This window comes from Marmota monax, unplaced genomic scaffold, assembly GCF_021218885.2.
Source record: "Marmota monax isolate L192 unplaced genomic scaffold, Marmota_monax_Labrador192_F-V1.1 WCK01_AAM20220418_F8-fsc00206, whole genome shotgun sequence".
NCBI classification, from domain to species: domain Eukaryota; kingdom Metazoa; phylum Chordata; class Mammalia; order Rodentia; family Sciuridae; genus Marmota; species Marmota monax.
Window position 1 is genome coordinate 1020877 of NW_026694490.1, and position 21957 is coordinate 1042833.

Below are 21957 nucleotides of genomic sequence, written 5' to 3' on the forward strand. Positions count from 1 at the left end.
GAGCCCAGAGTCCTCCCTTCCCTTTTCCTGTCCCAAGGTTCCACCGGTTCTTACCGTCTCCCCACTCCGTGGCGCCCGGTGGGACTAAAAGGAGCAAGAAGAGCCTGGGAAGAAGTGCGAGGTAATTAGGTATCCAGGCCTTATCTGACACCAGGCAGTGGTTGACAAAAGTGATTACCTTCCCTCTCCAAGCTGTCCTAACACCAGAGTCCTCTTCCTCTCCCCCACCGACGCCGCCATTCACCACGCTGACCACTCCCCATTTGCCGTTGCCGCCAGCGCGAGCCCCCGCCTGGTCATAGCCGCCATTTCCCGGCAGCCTCTTCTCGGTCCCTTTGCCTGAAACAAAATATCCTGGGGGTTGGAGAGAGAGCTGTTCGAGGGCCTCTAGAAATCCTGAAAGGAGAGGAGAGAGGATTTCTTACCAAACTCTCTCGGCCCTCACCCTTTCTCTTCCTCTTTTGTGGGATAGCGGTAGAGAAAGGGGACTGCTGGCTAGGGAGTGAGAGAGGAGGTGCAGGTTCCAGTGTTGTCACCGCCACCCACACCCCACAGGTCACAGGGCGCCTCTACCTTTACACCATCCCATGTGGATCCGAAAGATGTCCTTCTCTTCCTTGCTCCATAAATGATTTCTACCTCCCCTCCAGCATCCTGCTTCTTTCCCCAAGTTAGTTGATTCCCACCTTCCCCAAAACCGAGTTTCATTATCTCTAAAGTGGGTTTAACAATGAAACATAACAACTTATGTAGGATAAACAGACCTTGTTCAAAGGAAGGGGAACAGGAAGAAGGAGGGAGAGAAACAACTCTATAAACAGACCCTATTGGTGTCCAAGTAGATATCCTAACTGTAAGTAAAGAAGGAAATGGTAGAGGTGGCTCAACAGTAACATATGTTTATTCCGGATAAACCTACAGAGGGGGGCCCTGTGGAGGCCAGGCCCAGTAGAGACTGAAACCTGTCCTCTGCTTACAGCCTGGGGTAGATATTGGTGAATGGGGCATGCGGTTAGACCATTGCTAGGGAGTTGTTAGGAAAGGGTCCATATGTTTTCATAAGAAACCAGAAGTTTTCAGAATTTCAGTCCCAAATAACAATTTCCTTTCTTATACTGATGGAGTGTTTGGGTTTTCTTTGCATGACAAGGGAGTATTGTCTAGGGTTTAGGTCAGACTGACTCAGAGTGAGGTGATTCTTGTTCTAAGATGGGATATTTTTCAAAATGGTGTCGCCTCTGTCAAGTTCTTCCTAACACTAATAAATTGGTCAGATAGAGCATTAGAATAGATAAATGGTTCAGAAAATAATTACTGAATGTCATGATGATTCTCAGATGTTGTCTCTCCGTGCCCATCTCTTCTTTCAGAAGCCTAACCTCTGTCGGAGGGCTGAAGCCAAGTATGTTCTCTGCATAGGTCTGTATTGACCATACACAGGCTCCAAGGACAGGCATAACCTAACTCCTCACCTCCTTAGTGAGGCCCTGCACCCTGATAATATGGTGACTCTATGGATGTGCCTGCTTTGCATTCACAAGACTGAATTGCAATCAATGTGGGAGCAGGTTATGAAAGGGCTCTTGTGACACTCCCAGCCTGATATCAGGCTCAGCAACTGGAGTTTTATTCCATCAGCAGCTGTTTTGCAATTGCCCTTCAGGCCTATCCTGAAGAAACGTTCATTTTTACTGATAGGGCTGAGAATTCTCCCTGAAGGAAAAAGAATTTGATTTATAAGTTTTTTTGCAGTGCATTTTCTTACCAATTTGCTGAGATGAGGTACATATGTGCCATGCTTGCTGGGCTCCACCCCCAGAAATTGATTCAGTCCATCTGGGCTGCATCTTCAGAATTTGCATTAGTAATGAGGCCCCAGATTGTGCTGCTGCTGTTGACCCCCAAACCATACTGTGAGAACAATTAGCAGGAGCTATCCACCAGTGGAGACTCCCCTAGGCCACAATTACTGTGGCTGCCTACTTTTTGCTTGATCCTACCCGGTAGTTCATGCAGTCTAAAATGAATCTCTTGACTCAGTGGTTCCCAGCGTGGGTGGGCTGCCCACTTTACCTCCTAGAATACTCCCCTGGGTAGTGCTAGCTTTGTCAGATTACCAGTGGTGACAGGATGTGCCTGTGTGTGTGCATGCACCTGGGCACAGGGATCCCTACTGCCATCCACCCAGTACTGTTCCTTTGTAGAGCCCTAGTACTGACCAGTGACCTCCAGGTTCTCTTTCCTTTGCTTCCTAGAGCCATTGAGTTTTTCTCCAGCAAAGAAACAAACACCTATGATTTTAGGATTCAGCCTACCTTTTCCTGGGGTAGGGTGACATCTAGTGGTTAACTTGAGAATCCTTGCTCATACTTAAAAGAAACTTCTGGAAAATTAATTCAACAACGCGGAAAGCAAAAACACCTACTAGTTTACCCTCAGAGAAAAGCACTTAGAAGAGCAAGATAACTGGCTCAATAAGAGTCAAAACAGATTTTTTTCTTTCCTGCCAACTGTTGTCTATATTGTGTTTTGTTTTGTGTTACTGGGGTTGCTTTAACACTGAGCTACATTCCTAGCCTTTTGTCTTTTGAGACAAGGTCTCCCTAAATTGACCAGGCTGACCTCAAACTTACAATCCTCCTGCCTCAACCTCCCAAGTTGCTGGGATTACAGGTGTGTGCCACTATGCCTGGCTCCTGGCAACTAACTAGTACAGAAATTATAAATCATCAGAGAATCTCAAATCTCCCACTGCATCTTCAGTTTGAAGGCTTTTCTAGAAATAGTACTCAATGAAGTTTCCCTGAATAAAATGGGGTTAGGTGGTATCTGCTATTTGATTCATATCTCAGGGTATTTCTCTGGTTCCAGGCTTAAACAGCCCCAGGATAACAGTCTAACTCCAAGATAGTCAGAAGATCTACAGATAACTGTAGTAGTTCCATGCAGCTGGTTAAAAACCACTGTGATCTGAACAGAAATTTAAGATAACGCCAAAGGGGCCAAAATGACAACTTGAAATCCTCATGTGAGGTCCAAGATATCATAAATAATATATGGCTTATAATTTAAAAGAAATTTATAAACTACTTGCTACAGGAAACAAAAAGAAGGAATAAAGGGATCATGCCCTTTTAGTGTTGGACCTTTAGCAGCTGGAGAACTGTGACAAGTCTCAAAACATGGTCTTGAGACTGGCAGTATCAGCATATTCTTGGGTGCCATTACTTAGAAACTTCCAAGGATGGAACCCAGCAATGTTTTAATAGGTCCTAAAAATGATGCTGATGTGGGCTGGGGTTGTGGCTCAGAGTGCTTGCCTAGCACGTGCAGGGCGCTGGGTTCGATCCTCAGCACCACATAAAAATAAAATAAAGGTATTGTGTCCAACTACAACTAAAACAAAAATATTTTTTTAAAAATGTTGCTGAGGGGCTGGGGGTGTGGCTCAGTGGTAGAGCGCTCGCCTAACATGTGTGAGGCACTGAGTTTGATGCTTAGCACCGCATAAGTATAAAGATATTGTGTACGCCTATAAGTAAAAAATAAAAACGATGCTGATGCATAATGAAGTTGGAGAATCACTGGTTTAAAACAAGCTTAGATGCCCTTGAAAAACCTGAAAGGGGTGGTTTAATGGTACAGTCTCTACGAGTCCTATGGAAATGGTAATATTTAGAAACAGGAAAATGTTTGAGCTTAATATTAATCAAAAATACAAATTAAAATAGCAATAGGATATCACTTTCAACTAACAAACTGGCACAGATCAAAATGAATAATGTACATTGTTATAGAGGGTATAGAGCCAGGTGTGGTAGCAAATGCCTGTAATCCTGGCAGCTTGGGAGGCTGAGGTAGGAGGATGAAAAGTTTAAAGCTAACCTCAAGGGCTGGGGATGTGGCTCAGTGGTCGACTACCCCTGAGTTCAATCCCCAGTACCTGCCTCGCGAAAAAAAGAATACCTTCAAAGCTAGCCTCAGCAACTTAGGCCCTAAACAACTTAGTGGGACCCTGTCTCAAAATAAAACGTAAAAAGGGCTGATGATGTGGCTCAGTGGTTAAGCACCCCTGGGATACATCCCTGGTACCAAAAAAAAAAAAAAAAAAAAAAAACCCCAGGGTATTGGGGGGAATAATAAAGCATGCACTGCCAGTGGAGTTTTTACCAGGCGGAGTTTTAACCTTTCTGGTAAGACAAATCAAAAGTTTTAAAAATGTGTTTATCTTGGTTAGATATCTTATCTAACCAAGTCTACTTCTAGGAATCTATCTTAGTAATAACATATACAATGATGTATACATTAAAAAGCTTATGTATTATCTGTAGTTTAAAATTAAAAACTTAAATTTCAATGGCAGAAGATTTTAAGTCAATTAATGTGCCCGTATAATAGAACAATGTAAAAAAAAAAAAAAATCAAGCTATACAAGATTATTTTTCCAGTTTTTAAAAGGAAGATTTATTTAACAAGTTTCACTTAGTACAATACATCTAAATGGAAATCACAATACAAGGAAATATTTAAATCAAAGCCTCAGAATTTCATACAAATAACATGACCAAACTCCTAAAGTATTGGTATTACAGCTCAAAATTGTCCCAGATCTTTAAAAAAAAAAAAAAAATGTAAAAGTGTACACTCACGTGCCTTACAGATTATTAAATCAAAAGCTAGAATTAACAAACATGCCAAATGTTTTCACTTTGAATCGTAGACACAGCTCCTATATTTGAGTTTTACAGAAAAGCATGTTTCTCAACATGCATCTGAAGTTTTCAATGTATTGTGGTATAAGAGCAACATTTAACATAAGTGAAACTGCTTTAACCTAAATATGCTTACTGCTTAGGTACACTCCTACAACATAACTAACTTGAGAAAAGCTGAAAGTTGTTTTAACAGTTATGGTCAATACTGAACTTTGTTATTACTTCCTAGATGAATGTTTCAGTGTTCAAATTTACTGAGCTTAAAAGTTTGAAAACAATCTTGACTTCCACTTTACAGTAAGCATGAATCACAAGCCTGTAATGCAAAACTGTTAAACTTAACTTTTGTTGGTTTTCTTAAAAAAGAGAAAGGAAGAAAGGAAAGAAAGCTGACCAAGAGTGATCAGAATCAATTTTATTTCCCATTTACCAATCATACTGGATATACTAGACATCCCTCCCATTCTATTCAGCTCCCATAAATGCACAGCTTTTATTTCTGTAGTAGCTGTTTAGTACTCTTTCTCTACCTAAGCAAGGTTTGACTGATAGTCACTGGAGTTTTCCTGCAGAACTTGGTCATAACCACTCATACTGCTCTGACCACCATAACCACCTCCATAACCACCACTCAGCTGCTGGCTAGCAGGACCCCCATAACTAGACTGGTTGGATAAGCCCATCCCTCCCATCATTTGGCTACCATAAGCACCACCACTTGCCCCTGCTGTAGAATTCAAAAAGAGTTCTACATAGCTGTGATCATAAGCCCCTCCACTTGTTCCTGCAGTAGAGTTCAAAAAGAGCTCCACATATCTGTGTTGCATATTAGCTTTATCTTTTGCCATTGCTGCCACGGCATCTTCATGAGTAGCAAATTCAACATCTGCCTCACCAGTAACTCTGCCATCTGGTCCAATTTCAATGTGTACTCTCATGGGGTTAAGAGGGGAGAAAAAATTGTAAATATCATTCTCAGTGGCTCTGTAAGGTAACCCCCTCATGTGTACACAATGCCCTGTGGTGCTCTGGAAACTGGACCCACCATCTCCATATCTGTGATCTGACATTCCTGAGAAACAATAATTGAGGTCTCTTCCAAATCTATCAGACCCAAAGCCATACCCGTCGTTATAGCCACCATAGTCATCATAGCCTCCATACCCTCCACCATATGCCCCCCGCCTCATCCTCTCAAAACCAGCTCCTCTGCCAATGCTATTATACCCTCTGCCAGCTCCTGGCCTATCATAAGGACCTGGTCGCTGCATAGCCATGAGCTTTCGAGGGGGGTCATAATGGGTTCGGACTTCAGCTCTGCTACTCTTGAAGATTTCAATGTACCTGTGCCCTATCCTTTCCTTGTGTTTCTTTAAGGCCTTTTCAGCTATCTCCTGTGAAGCAAACTGCACAAAAGCCTCCCCTGTGCTCCGCCCCTGAAAGTCCACCGGCAGTGTCATCCCATTTGGCACAATTTCCAACCCTGAAAAGAACTGAACAATCTCTTCCTTGCTACAGCCAAATGGGAGTCCTCTAAGCCGGACGAAGCCATCGTTGGCAGTATCAGGACTATTCGGACCTGTATGCTTCAACACCCAATCCATTTCAACACTGTTGGACTTGAATACTTCAACATATCTATGTCCCATGGTTTCTCTGTCCTTCTTCAAAGCCAATTTCACTTCATCTTCAGATTCAAGTTCAACAAATGCTTCACCACTTGGTCTGCCTTCTCTGGTGTAGATGAAACGAATACCTGATGTGCCATTTTGGATTTTACAATCAGAGAAGAAGCGCATCACTTCATCAGCTGAGCAGGACCAGGGTAGGCCCCTGACCTTCACCACGAACCCCTCCCTGCCTTCAGTGCTCAGCATCATGGTGACTCTTGGGCTCTTGGTGGCAAGCTTGGCTCAATGCAATTTCAATGTGGCTGAAAAGAAAATTAGAAGAGTACTGTCATGAAAAAACATTCACAACATAGTAAAAGGAAAAAAAAAAGCAAACAATTAAATTACACTAGTAGCATTTTTAAAAATCCATATAAACAAAAAAGACGGCACCAAATTTTTAACTCATTCATTCAGCAATTATTTATTCAAAGCCTAGTGTCAGATACCTTTAATGGTGATAATTTCTGAGTGTTAGGATTATAGAACTTTTTGTTTCAGGGGATTTTTTTTCCCCTTTGGATACCTCTGTATGTTCTTTCTGTGTATAAACATAGAAAATAAAAAGGCTTCAAAAATTAACAGAAAAAAAATTAGTGAAAGTGGATGACAAAAAATATGGCCATATCTGATTACATAAAAATGAAAAACTTATTAAATGAAAAGATTAAAAAAAAATGAGAAGATTCCTGGAAGAAATAAATTAATATCCTTATTATATAGAGAATGTATGCCAATCAATAAAATCAGGGAAATATTAAGGCCTAAGAGATAAATAGTAAAAAGACATTACTAGGAATTTATGCATCCAAACATATTTTTAGGTGCCAGGTCCAGTACTTATCTCTGGCATACAAGAATCAATAGGTCCAGAAAGAGTTTATGGTCCTACAGGGACAGTCTTCATTAAATATATAAGTGTAAATATACATTATACCTGCTATGACAGAACTCTGCAGATGTAAAGATAGTAGTATAAAGAAGGGACTAGTTGGTCAACTCTATCAGTTGGAGACAGAATGGTTAAATGAAACAGATACCGAACCCATTCAGAGATTCATAAATAAATTTTTAAAAATCTGACAGAGCATAAAATAGGAGGAGTCAAAATAAGAAAAGATGGCAAAGTGGAGATCAGATCCCAAAGGCCTGATTTGATATACAAATGCTAAGGGCCTCCTATGGGGTTTTAAACAGAGGAGTGATGTCATAAACCTTTTCAGACAGATCACCCAGGCAACAGTGTGGCACTCACACAGGAGGAGGTCTAGGTGAAAAGCAGGAGATTAGTCAGAATGGTTGCTTGGATATGTTAAGAGATTCAGTAAAGGAACAGCAGTGAGAAGGAAAAAGATATTTAAAAAGTAGAATCTGTAGGACTTGATAACAGATTAACTATAAGAGGAATACAGTTATAAGAAGATACAGGAGAGGAGTCTGGAAAATGTTCAAACTCCATCAATTGTCAGAAATCAAGCTAAAACCAGAATTAATCACCATTTTTCACCCACCAAGATAATGGAAATTAAACAGTGACAGTTAATACTATTCAGGGGTTCACAAACCAATACACTGCTAGAGGAGTGAAAAGTAGTAACAGTATTCTGGAAAGCTATTTGGTAATATTTATCATACCTTCTGACAGTCCACTTCAGGTTACGTACCTTACAGAAATGAACTGAAATTTATACCAATATTTGTGAAACTATATATTCTTTGACAGGTATTAAGAAAAATAGAGGGGCTGGGGTTGTGGCTCAGTGGTAGAACACTTGCCTAGCATGTGTGAGGCACTGGGTTCGATCCCCAGCACCACATAAAAATAAAAATAAATAAAGGTATTGTGTGCATCCACAACTAAAAAACATCTTTTAAAAAAAGAAAAATAGAGTACTACACATTTAAGTTATAAAAAGTTATAAATATATTTAACATGAGAATAACTTATGTTATAATCTTAAATCATCCAAGATCACAGCTATTTTATAATCTCAACTATGTAAAAAAATATTCACATACCCTCTGACTCTGCTAGGATTCCTTCCAGGAATCTGGTCAACAAAACTACTTACAAAAATGTTTGCTGTAGCACTGTAATGGTAGAAAGCAACCATCAATAAAATGGCAGAATGAATTATATTGTATCCTCAAAATGGAATGCTCTGCAGCCATTTAAATAAAAAATCTATTTTCCCTCACCTAGAAAGATATCCAAAATGCATTAAAGAATATGCATAGTATGATGCTACTTTTATTAAAATATAAGCATGTATGTAAATGTGTAAAACGACCTATGAGTATGTAATACAAACTTTTTTTTGGGAGGGAAATAACAACGGAAAAGTAGGAGAAATGAAGTGGGACTTTCACTTTTTATACTATATAGTTCAATACAGTTTTAATTATTTAAACAGTGTACTGGAATTAAAAATAACAAAGTTAAAAATATGTATGGGGGATATGTCAAATGTTTATAGTGACTACTCTGAGGGGTAGGTTTATGGTTTGTTTGTTTGTTTCATTTTTTAAATTTTTTGTGTGCAATTTTCCACAGAGAGATTACTTTTACTTCAGAAAAAAAGTAACAAAACAAATCAAAATATTTGATTTTCTGGGATTTGGGATGGCAAATTATATAAAATTTTCTTAACTTTGGATGTGGATAACTTATCTGACGTGGTCTGGGAACATTCGGCCTCTTGGAAAGAAAGTTCAAAGTGTAATAACTGCCATAAAACCACACTGAGGATTCAATTAAAACATTTACTAATTGCCCATTATGTTTCTGCAACTCTAGTAAAAACAATCTTCCTACAAACCATCCTTAGGTCTCAGTGACAGATCATCTGTGGGATAATGAATCCTCCTAAAGCACACTACAGCTTAACAGCCCCTCTGTAGTGGCTGGAGGTCCCGCTTGCTCACAACTCCTGGGAAGGCCACCGGAACACTTGCCTGAAGTGGAACTAGGACTCCATTTGCGAGTTAATATTTTTGTGTATTTATGTGTGTTATATACATACTTTAAAAAAAAAAAACTTAATGATATAAGGTTGAGTAGTCACGAATTACGTTTATGTTATTTTTCAAATGATAAAAATTCAACATGTAATTACTGTTATAAGCAGAAAGATTAACGTTATTCAAATACTCAAGTAAATTTACTGGGCGTCTCAATTAGGCACGCAGCATTTGCCTAGATGTGACTCTACTGACTTAATTCACTTGAGGCCTCTACCAACACACAATTAAACAGTAGACTGAGTGCCTAAATGGATGGACCAGCACTCAGGCCACTGGTCTCAATATCTGTTTGTCCTAATTCAGGACCATAGTTTTCAAACCTTTTTCGCTTTACGGTTCCTCTTGGGGGTTCCCTGAGACTGGCCCAGACAAACAGATGTACAAAAACATACACACAGTCACAAACATCCACCATTTCCCCACCAGGCGCAGAGAAGGCGGCTTCCCGGCACTGAGATGAGGGGGTGGGGGAAGGGGGAGCGGGGGGAGGGGAAAACAGAGATCGAAAAAGGCGGAGGCGGCTCCCGGACCTCGCTTTGGTCTTCAACATCACCATCCCCGAATCCCCAGTTCCCACCCACACACCAACCTCTAACGATACCGGGTAATTTTCCTTCCTTCTTCCCTCAAACGGCTATAGCGAGACGGTAGACGACGACCAGAACTACTTCTGCTCACGTAAGCGTTTGGTCACGTGAACGCCTACGTCATGTGAGATCTCGGTCACGTGAGCAACTCTCGGACTAAACTCGGGATCACTAAGGTGCCGCACTTCCTTCTGGTATAGAAATAGGGCGGGCCAATATCAAGAAATAAAGAGTGTGATTGGTTAGCTGTGCGTCTTACGTGACTGATTATTGGTCGGCCACTGGAAATAACCGTCTAGTTGCCTGAGAAACAATAACGTCATTATTTAACAACCCATCCGTGATTGGTCCGCCCCTCAGGTTAAACTTAAAAGCCCAGGTTACCCCAGAAATCTGTATCGCATAATCACGGTGACAATGAAGCTGAAGAGCTGGGATCCGTGGCTGGGCTATGTGCTTGCGCTTCACTTCCGGACCCTAGTACTCTGGGGCGACTTTGGGGCCATGGCACTGGACAATGGCTTGGCGAGAACACCTACTATGGGCTGGCTGCATTGGGAGCGTTTCATGTGCAATGTTGACTGCCAGGAAGAGCCGGATTCATGCATCAGGTATCAACATTATTGGGTGCCCCGTTCCCTTCACTTTTCTGTACGTTTGTCTGGATGTGTTTGGGGAAAATGGAGGGACTCAATGTGAACATTTGAACCAGAGGGAGAGCCCCCCTACTATTGCTTGCTTTTTTTTTTTAATCCCGAGCAAACTGCCCTAAACTTTCTCTGTGACCCTTCCTTGTTTAGAAGCCCAAACCAGCAGCACCTGCTTCACTCCCTCTCATTTTCTCCCTGTCAGGTAACCCAGCTGGGGACTTTCTTCATTTACCGTATGGTTATATTCAGACCCTTCTGGTGATGTTCTTCTCTGTCTGCCTGGCGCTAGCCTTCAGCTAGCTCTAAGCACAACTGGAGTGGGTTGGAAGACTGGGAAACTAAGATTCTTGCCATTTCTTCTCCTTTGGGGGGCACGGGTTCCTTGGCTGTAACTGGAGAGTTAAAAAGACCATGGGGTCTCTGAAATCTACATCAGCCATCGCACTTGAGTGTGACATCAGACTGGAAAGTTGACCTGGTGGAACTTTGTACATCAAAGGTGAGAATTGAGGCTGGGTTAGACAAGTATTTAACCCATCTGACCTTTATCGTCCTTGTCCTTGTAAATTGGAATAACATTTCTTACCTCAAGGAGTTGACTCAGAGCTATCAGTTAAGTTCCTGTCTCGCATAAGTGAGCTTTCAGTGAAATAAACCCATTTAAAGTATATAACACACTGCCTGACCCCTCAATTGAGCAAATGGCATCCATGGAAAATGGATATTAAGTCTGCAAATATGAGTATGTGTATTTTTCTGGAAAGGGAGTCTTTACATTTCTTAATATTCTCAAAGGGATTTGTGGTCTAGAAAAGGTTAGTTGAAAATCACTGATATTGTTACCCATAATGCAGATGCTCCTCTAAAGGCAGTAATTTCTACATCCATAAGTTATTCCTGTAAACGTATTTACAAATAAAGTCAGGATATTGGTAAGACATCACAAGTAACTGGCCCTTTAAGTTTAAGTCCTTTTTTTTTTTAAAGAGAGAGAGAGAGAGAGAGAGAGAGAATTTTAATATTTATTTTTTAGTTTTCGGCGGACATAATATCTTTGTTTGTATGTGGTGCTGAGGATTGAACCCGGGCGGCGCGCATGCCAGGCGAGCGCACTACCGCTTGAGCCACATCCCCAGCCCCTTAAGTCCTTCTATAAAATAAAAAAGTTCCTGTTCATAGCAACTCAGTTCTTCAAATGTTGCACATCATCTGATTCTTACCTAATTTTTTTCTTTAGAACACTAATTATTGGGTCCAAATGTTAGTAGATTGTTTAACCATGAACAGGGGAATATGGAAAGGATTGGCAATAAAGAGCAGTAACTTCCAGGGAGAGTGTCAGACAGATAACATCAAAAAAAGAGTTCTTGAGTCACTGAACTGGGGATAACAGGAAACCTTATCTATAAAGACAAGTATGGGGGAAATGGGGACTGGTATGTCAAACCTTCCCCAGTAGTAGTTCATTATAACCCCTTAAGGGACCTATTGTTTCAAAACCTTGGGTCTTCATGACCCTCCCCTTGTGGGAACCACAAGGCCTATAGGAAGGGTAATAAGTCTCTTAGGGGGTTATGCAAGGAGTTTGCTGAAGGCTATTCAAAGAGTAAAAACCATTCTAGCATTCTAGAGGTGTGCAAAAACTGGGATAATAACAAAGAAATCCAAATATAAAAAAAAACAAAACTTAAGACTCTTTAAGAGATGACCATGAACTGTGCATCCTTATCTCACCCACTCTCCAATAATTAAACTCCTACTTATTCCTCTGAGCAACTGGCTGGAAATTCTTCTTGCAGGGGTGTAAGAAATGATTGCTGCAGAGCCAGACACAGTGGCACACACCTGTAATCCCGGTGGCTTGGGAGGCTAAGGCAGGAGGATCACAAGTTCAAAGCCAGCCTCAGCAAAAGCAAGGCACTAAGCAACTCAGTGAGATCCTGTCTCTAAATAAAATACCAAAAAAAGGAAGAAATTAGTGCTGTAGATTCCAGTAGTCCCCTCAGCTTCACTGGTCTCTGCAACACAAAGTTATGCTAATTCTGATAATTGTCACACTGTCCTTCCCAAATATTTTATAAAAATGCACATCCCCAACAACAGTGTGTAAGAATGCCTGTTTCCCTCCACCCTGGCCAACACTATTTTTTTTTTTTTATTCTTTTGAAACTTTCCAATCTGGTAGGTGTTTTTATTTGCACTTCTTTCTCTCTCTCTCTCTCTCTCTCTCTCTCTCTCTCTCTCTCTCTCTCTCTCTCTCTCTCTCTTTTTTTTTTTTTGTTAAAGATGCTGGGTATTGAATCCAGGGGCTTCACACATGCTTGGCTAGGCAAATGCTCTACCACAAAGCTATACCCCTCAGCCTCTATTATTTATATTTCTTTGATTACTAACAAAAGCCAAATATTTTTTATATGTTAAATTGACTCTTTGCATAGCTATTTCTTTCATGGATTGATCCTTTGTGTCAGTCCCTTATTCAGTGGGGTTTTTGTTGTTCTGATCAAGCATATGTTGGGAATTCAGGTATTCCTGTTAGGTGTTGGTTTTTATATTTATATAATCAGGCACATCATTTCTTTATGATTTCTGGCTTTGGGGTCTGGAAACCAAGAAATCTTAAACATGGTTAAGATAAAAGCAAAGACAGTTTTATTTGGGTGTAGAATAGATTTATAAATCAGGAGCACAGACTCAGATAGAACCAACATTACACAAAGGAGAAGGTGAGCTTGTGTTTTTTGGTGGGGGGGGTTGTTTATTTTTTGTTTTTGTTTTTGTTTTGTTTTTTGGTACTAGGGATTTAACCTGGGGGCATTTAACCACTGAGCTATATCCACACCCTTTTTTTAAAATTTTGAGACAGCTTCTCACTATATTGCTTAGGACCTTGTTAAGTTGCTGAGGCAGGCCTCAAACTTGTGATCCTCCTGTCAGCCTCCTGAGTTGTTGGGATTACAGGCATGTGCCATCCCACCTGACTGAACTTGGGGTTTTACAATAAGTGGGTAGTGCATTTCACCATACTTTAAGGGGAAAATAAAAGTTCCATTGTATCAGATGACTGGATCTCCTTCTGAACTTTCTCTTAAATTTCCTTTATTGGGGAGAGAGGGTACCAGGGATTGAACTCAGGGGCACTCAACCCATGAGCCACATCCCCAGCCCTATTTTGTATTTTATTTAGAGACAGGGTCTCACTGAGTTGCTTAGTACATCACTTTTGCTGAAGCTGGCTTTGAATTTGCCATCCTCCTGCCTCAGACTCTCAAGCTGCTGGGATTATAGGCATGCACTTCCATCTTTAAGCTGATGGGCACAAGAAATACAACTTGAAAGTTAAGGAAATTGGCAGAACTGGGGGGAAATAATATTTTCCACAATTTGTACAGTACTTGTATAGCATGTAAGTAAGTATTTCCAAAGTTGTGGTCAACTATTCAGACTATACTAGAAGCATTATACCACTTCACATCAATCATTGCCAATTTCATTTAGTGGCCTCCTTTCCCTTTGGGAACTATTCATAAAGTTACTATTTTCTTTTACAACTACTCACCCAGGCCTCTTCCACTGAGGAAAGCAGGCAAAGTGCATGCTGTGTGTCTCCTAGAGAAGATTGCATCTTTTATTTACCACCCTTGGCTTTATTTTCACAGTGAATTCCTGGCTTAAATGTAATCAGCCAAGAAACCCTCCCTATGTGCTCCCAGTTATTCCTCATTACTTGCAAGGAGAGTCAAGCCCAGAGGAAAGGAAAAAAAAAAATTCAACATTGCCAGCCAAGCCATAAAAGTGTGCGTTCTAGTTTGTTATATACTGAGAAACCATAGATGTGCTTCAATCCCTTTCAAACCTTCAGGAAACAAACAAACAAAAAGGTATAACTTTAAAGAATGCTAATTGGATGTTTAAAAGGGAGGAATGGAAAAAAGGATGGATAGCCTCAAAAGCTAACCACCTCTGAAAAGAAGGGAAGGGTGCTGAGCATAGAAAAGGCAACACTGGGGCCTGCAGAAAATCACACTTGCAGATTGCATTAGAATTCAAGCCAACCAGCCAGGATTAAAGCAAATCTTAATTCTCCCTTGGGGCCAATATCCAGACCCCCACTGGACTCCATAGAGAAGAATGATAAAAGGTACTGACTAAAGGGCAAAAGACTACATTAAAAAAAAAAAAAAAAAAACCAGAAGCTTCCAAAATCTATCCCCATTCATTTGGCACAGTGTTCACTACCACAATTTCAACTAGACTAACATGGGAAGAGGTTAGAAAATATGCAATTGTAATCAGGAGAAAAATATAGGGAGAGAGTATTTTCGCTATAGCATTGTTCATTTCAGTCTACTTCAAGCATTCCCATCACTATGGCTGGAAAAGATATCTGGATGGAGAAAAAAATTTGGAAGTGAAGGAGCAGGGGATGCTTTCAAACTCAATATTTTAGAGAACTCTCATGGTCTGTCAGACAAAGGAGGGCTGTGTGGTTTTAAGTCACAAGTCCTTCTTTTTCCTTTTTCAAATATCTTTACAAGCCCAACTTGCAGAATGTTGTCTATTAGCTGCTCTCCAGCCACAAAATACCTGGACAAAAAGGCCATTGGGTCTAGTTGCTGCCTTCTAGGACCCAAGTTTCTGTGGTGGCAGCAGCAGCAGCTCTCGCATTCCCATTTTAACTTTTTCGAGGTTTTTTGTTGTTGATTTATTTTTGTTTTTCTGTGATGTTGGATATGGAACCCAGAGCCTTGCCCATGCTAGGTACAGGCTCTACTGTGCTACTACCCTAGCTCCTTGTTTTGAGTTTTTAGGGTGGAAGAGCTTTTGAAAGGACGGTTCATTTTACCTTGTATTAGTTGTAATTACATCCACACTTACTAGACTTAAAAAATTTTGTGAGTTCCCAAATTTCATCTAATGAATTGTAATGATTATTGGAATTCCTCTTTCAGTGAGCAGCTCTTTATGCAGATGGCAGAGCTCATGGTCTCAGATGGCTGGAAGGATGCAGGTTATGAGTATGTCTGCATTGATGACTGTTGGATGGCTCCCCAAAGAAATTCATTAGGCCAACTTCAGGCAGACCCTCAGCGCTTTCCTGGAGGGATCCGCAGACTAGCTAATTATGTGAGTTTATAAGTGTTTTTTTTTTTCATTTGGGGTCTGTAAGCACTTAGTCATAGAAGCTTGTTGAGAAACAGTCCTCATGCCACTTTGGAAGTTGAATGGCTGCTGTTATCTGAATTGTAAGACTTATCAGGTGGAATTTTCATCCCATCAGCAGACACATATTTTGCAATAGCTCATGAGGCCCATCTTGGAGAAGTTCTTCTTTTACTGAAACCACTGAAATCTCTAGGAGGAAAAAGGAACTTGGTTCTTGTCATATGTATGCATATATTTCCATATAAGCTTTAGGCTGCTATTATAATTGTATTACAAACCAGAATTTTAGAAGACACAAAATTTCTGGACATTATTAAAGAGAAATACAGCCCAACACTAGCTAAAGATGACAGATTTTATTTAGTAATATTGCAGAAGGGGAAAGAGCCAAGTTAAAATCCAAAAGCAACAAAGATAAGTGAAGATTCATACCAATAAGCAAATTGAGGATTGAAAGGGTCAGTAGATGGAAAACTACTAAAAGATTTCAAGGGTGAGGGGATGACTTTTCAGGATTCTTGCTAAAACTGGGACATTAGAACACAGTTGAGGCTTGTCCTTGGAAAGGTACATTTTAGGATTCCAACAGGAATATTATAGTGGCTGACAGCTTTCTCCTCAGTTCTGTAAATCACATGTATGATTTGAACTTGTCTCAGAAGAATTGGGGGATTTGTTCTTTGCCTTGCAACAGATTCATCTGGAAAATGGGGGGGGGGGCAGTAGTGGGGGAAAAAAACTCTCCAATATCTGGTGAAGCACACTTGTCTGTTCCCTCAGTCTAAAGTGGTAATTTTTTTTTCTACTACTTCTTGATTGCCCTACTATTGTGGTGACTCTTCTCATTTCAGGTCCACAGCAAAGGACTGAAGCTAGGGATTTATGCGGATGTTGGAAATAAAACTTGTGCAGGCTACCCTGGGAGTTTTGGACACTATGACATTGATGCTCAGACCTTTGCTGAGTGGGGAGTAGATCTGCTAAAATTTGATGGTTGTCACTGTGACAGTATAAAGCATTTGGCAGATGGTATGTTTTATTCAAGGGATTTAGCCATGAGCAAAGGGAAGAACTTTGAGGCCAAGGTAGCTGAGCATTCAAAGAACTAATCTTCAGATTTTATTTATTTATTTATTTATTTATTTAATATTTATTATTTTTAGTTGTAGTTGGACACAATACCTTTAGTTTATTGATTTATATGTGGTGCTGAGGATCGAACCCAGAGCCCCTCACGTGCCAGACAAGCGCTTTACCACTGAGCCACAAGCCCCTCCCCCAGATTTTAAATATACAGTTACAGCATAATTATTCTCAACTCCCACCTCTTCTCTTTCAGTTTGTTCATTCATTTATGTTTGTGGGTCCATGCATGCCTAATTGTAGTTAATATTGTGCACTTTTAACTCAAAAGGGTTCTAACAGTTCATTATAATTAGTAATTGTAACTCTTCTCTTCATAACATCATTTAGAAAAGAATCCAGGATGTCACATAGAGAAAGAAACATCATTCTTGCCTTTCCTAAATATACACACCATCTCTGCACTACATTCTCAGAACAGCAGTCTGGGAGATACTATGCACAATTTTAGCACAGAGCAACTACCTGTTCCTGCTGCTGGTTTAAAATATAAACATGAACCCTGCCCCCAGAAAGCCTCTTAAAATATAAAGCCCCAGCTGGAAATTCCCTTTCCCTTATTTTACCCATTGTTTTCTCATACAGGTTATAAGTACATGTCCTTGGCCCTGAACAGAACTGGCAGAAGCATTGTATACTCCTGTGAGTGGCCTCTTTATATGTGGCCCTTTCATAAGGTGAGCTAGTGAGCCCAGAATCCAATTTTCAGAACTTGAGAATGAAGGAGACAAGTTTCCCTCAAAGCCCATCCACTTTCACCATCCCCACTACTGTAATTATAGTCTAATGTACCACCACCTACGAAGTTGTCTTTGATTCTTCCCTTTATGTCACCATTCATGTCCTGTTCATCAACACTCCTGCCAGTTCTTTCTCCAAAATACGTCTTCAGTCAGCCCACCTCTTTCCCTCCTCTGCTTCCACTCTGGCCTTCCAAGGCACTCTCATTTTTCACTCAGACTTCTCTGACAGCCTGATCCACTTCCAGCCCTCTTCCCACCTCCATCAATTTTCCAACATTATCTTGTTAAAATGGCATCTTTATCAGTTCCCTACTTAAAATCCTTACCTGGCTTCCCATTGCACTTGGAATAAAATCAATTTCCATTGATCTGGCCCTTAGCTGCCTCTCCAACCTCCAAGGAATGATAGCTCTTTATTTTTTACTGTTTTCTTTCTGCCCCTCAAACACTACTAATATTTTTACACTTGCTTGTTGTTTTATTCTAGAAGACATCTTCCCCCAAGATTTTTAAAGCATAGACTCCTTAACATTCAAGTCTCAGACCAGATGCCACATACTGAAGACAAGTCTTCTCTAATTACTTTAAAATAGCCCTCTTTCCATTATCACATTAACCTGTTTATTTGTAAAAGCTTAGCACTATTAACTTATTGTATGTCTCCCACTAGAATGTAAATTCCATGAGGGCAGGGAACTTGTCCTACTTTATCACTGTTATTGATAGCATATGGTAAGTATTGAATAGTTATGGAATAAATTCCTATTATTTTCTTGAAAGCCCCCCAAAATAGTCTCACCTTTTCTTCATCTTGCACCTCAGATCTTCCACCTGTCTACAGACTTTAATTAATTCCATTAACAAATTATATGCTTAGGACTCAAATTTTATGTTTGATGCAGCACTATGTAGTTTGCAGTTTATTTTTACTTGGTAAGAGCATATTAGTTAATTCTGATTATAAAAATAATGTTAATTTTACAAAAGTTTGGAAGTAAATACTCTTCCATAATGCCAATACCTAGATAGCATTTGGTAAATTTCCAGCATAAACAGTATTCAAGTAATTTTAATCCCTTATTAAAGAAGTATTGCCTACTTCTGAAGCATACTTCTTATAATCTTGAGACTTCTTCATGGAGACCTTCAATCTATAAACTAAAGGTTACAAGTGCCTCCTTTAAATTGGGCTGTTTCCATCGCACAAGGAAACTGAACAGAACCATTTTACCTGTTTTCACAGCCTAATTACACAAAAATCCGACAGTACTGCAATCACTGGAGAAATTTTGCTGATGTTTATGATTCTTGGGAAAGTGTGAAGAGTATCTTGGACTGGACATCTTCTAACCAAGAGAAAATTGTTAATTTTGCTGGACCAGGGGGTTGGAATGACCCAGATATGGTAAGGACTTGAGTCTTCCTTGTTCAAGACCAATAGTAGGCCTGTTTCCTGTTTGACATCCAAGGAAAATGGAGGTAAAGTTCCTGGGAGGAGGCTAGCTATATTTAGAGTAGGATGCTGTAGAAAGTAGCTTTACTCTGTGGTTAATCAAGGTAATTCTATAAATGTTTGGCCTTCTCTCATTTTTGTCCCAGTTAGTGATTGGCAACTTTGGCCTCAGCTGGGATCAGCAAGTAACTCAGATGGCCCTCTGGGCTATCATGGCAGCTCCTTTACTCATGTCTAATGACCTCCGACACATAAGCCCTCAAGCCAAAACTCTACTTCAGGATAAAGATGTGATTGCCATCAACCAAGACCCCTTGGGCAAGCAGGGGTACCGCCTTAGAAAGGTAATGTTCTGTGGGAGAAAATAGTTCAGGAACTTATTCTCCTTCTTTCTGTGGTTATAGACCAGCTGAAATTTAAGGTATGTGTTTTAAGGTGGTCTTTTTTATTCCCAAGGATCATTCGTTGTGGGCCAAAATCTGTTACATGAGGACATGACTGATCTTTCTTGAGAACACTAGTTTTTCCTTAATCTTTATGCCATAATCCATAATAAGGCTTTTTGCTAGAATCATTACTTTCCAAAGTAATCCTGTTTAAAAAAATACTAAAGGATTTTTTTTCCTACATGCACTCCCCCCACTCAGTATTGGGGTTGGAATCCAGAGGGGTACTCCACCACTAAGTTACATCCTAAGACCTTTGAGACTGGTTCTTGCTAAATTGCCTTAACTGTCCTAGAAATTGTGATCCACCTGCCTCAGCCTCCCAAGTAGCTGGGATTACCAGGCATGCAACACTGCAATCAGCATGTGCTTGAGAGTATGAATGCCAAAGTAAAAAAGTAGCTCATTGCTAGTTATCAAGCAATCACTCCTATCTTCTTTTCTTTTTAGGAAAACAACATTGAGGTATGGGAACGACCGCTCTCAAACTTAGCCTGGGCTGTAGCTATGACAAACCTACAGGAAATTGGTGGACCTTGTTCTTACATCATCTCAATTGCTTCCCTGGGTAAAGGAGTGGCCTGTAATCCTGGTTGCTTTATCACACAGCTCCTCCCTGTGAAAATGGAGCTTGGGTTCCATGAATGGACTTCAAGCTTAAAAACTCGTATAAATCCCACAGGCACAGTTTTGTTTCGGCTAGAAGCAAAAAGAAGACTGCATCAAAAAGCTTAAATGTACTTTAAGTTGTATACTTTCTCCAAAGTGACAAGCCCACTTTTCTATTTTTTTTCCTCCATTTCCACTTTAAAAAGCTCTGTTTCCTTGAATAAAATTTCTCAAAGTTGGAAGTTTAAAAGAGCTACTTCAAAAGTTATTCTAAAAAGAGAATTGTTTGGAGAAGGGCTTAAAACTAATGCACTAAGAAATAACAGCCATAATTCATTGGATACTTCTGTGCCAGATTCTAATAAATGCTTTCAAGGTGCTGATTTATTTTAACCCTCCGTCCTGAAGTAGGCAGTTATTCATTGTACTACAGAACCTGGACTTAAACCCCAGCTGTTAATCACTACTGCCAAACAAGGTACTTGGATGGTTCTACTTATAATTTCAGTGCAAATGGAAAATAAAATCTGCTGTCTCAGTAAGACAAGATGATTGCCAGGTGAACTGTGATAAATTCCCAGTGTTATCTGTAATCTACATCTAACAAATAAAGGTGGCTTACTTTCACCAAGAATAACTAGATTTATGGTGCCCTTAAACTGAACTGTTAATCTCAAGGCCCCATGAGGCAGTGATCTTCAAACCTGGGATATCCAGACATGGATAATTGCAAGGTTAACATCTGGTCACTCTTAATTCACAACTGGTTTGCCTGAGATACCTGTAGCCAAGGCTGCTCCTTTTCCACCTCCCTTTTATTACAACTGTTCTCAAACATGAGCAAAAACAGAAGTATGAACCTCACCTGTCAGGAGCACTCTGGAAATACGTGCCCGTAAGTCCTGAACAAGAGATCTTGAACAATTATTAAACCCCTCAATAACTTGGGCTTAACCCACAGGAGCCTACATCTTTTTTAATATTTCCCACTGCTCATTCTACAGGAGAGAGAGGGTGATCATTGGGAGTTATTGAATGGCTCCACTTAGCTCATTCCTCTCAAGTCATTGACTCCATTTCATGTTTATGTTGCTCAGTTGGTTATTAAAGGCAGAACGCAAGTTTTACAGCTGGTTGGATCAGAACCTGATATTATTATCCCTTATTCAACAGAATGTTTGGCTTTTCCAAACTTCTAATACTTGGCAAGTAGCTTTTGCTAATTTTCCTGGTCAGATAGAAAGTCATTATCCTCATGATAAAATTATTCAATTTGCTTTAGTAACTAAATTTATTTTTACACAAATTGTGCATGCTCAACCAACAGTTGGGGCATTATCAGTGTTCACTGATGGGTCAAGTTCAGGTAAAGCAGGTTTATATAGCCATGCTCATATAGAGGTAATGCAAACACCATATACTTCTGCACAATGAGCAGAACTTCAGGCTCTCATTTATTCTTTAAATCATTTTGCAATTGTCAATATTTATTCTGATAGTTTATATGCAGTTGGAGTTACAAAAATATTGAAACTTCACCTATTGGGTACACACCATCACAAGAGTTATTCAATTTCTTTCATACCTTGCAGAAGATAGTTCAAATGTGTCAACATCCCATCTTTTATAGGCCATATACGGCCCACACTACACACTAATCTCCCAGGACCTTTAACATCAGATTAATAAGATTGATAAACTGGTTGCTGTTTGTCAGCAACTGTCTTTGTATGACTGTGCACACACTTTTT

General features: G+C 40.0%; 2 protein-coding genes across 3 annotated transcripts; one reads left to right on the forward strand and one right to left on the reverse strand.

Annotated features, from left to right (window-relative positions):
• Positions 1-5075: 5075 nt before the first annotated feature.
• Hnrnph2 (heterogeneous nuclear ribonucleoprotein H2) lies at positions 5076-10147 on the reverse strand. 2 transcript variants are annotated; one of them, XM_046419205.2, is made up of 2 exons: positions 9999-10147; positions 5076-6648 (listed from the first exon to the last, which is right to left on the reverse strand). In XM_046419205.2, the coding sequence occupies exon 2, from the start codon at positions 6593-6595 to the stop codon at positions 5246-5248; it is 1350 nt and encodes a 449-aa protein (XP_046275161.1). In that variant the 5' UTR covers positions 6596-6648; positions 9999-10147; the 3' UTR covers positions 5076-5245. The 2 variants fall into 2 exon arrangements, with proteins under 2 accessions (XP_046275161.1, XP_046275162.1); XM_046419206.2 differs by having other exon boundaries at positions 10011-10140.
• Positions 10148-10329: 182 nt separating this feature from the next.
• On the forward strand, positions 10330-20755 carry Gla (galactosidase alpha). The gene is made up of 7 exons (XM_046419190.2): positions 10330-10607; positions 15599-15773; positions 16664-16841; positions 17541-17632; positions 18942-19103; positions 19298-19495; positions 20048-20755. The coding sequence occupies exons 1-7, from the start codon at positions 10414-10416 to the stop codon at positions 20330-20332; spliced, it is 1284 nt and encodes a 427-aa protein (XP_046275146.1). The 5' UTR covers positions 10330-10413; the 3' UTR covers positions 20333-20755.
• The last annotated feature ends 1202 nt before the right edge of the window (positions 20756-21957 follow it).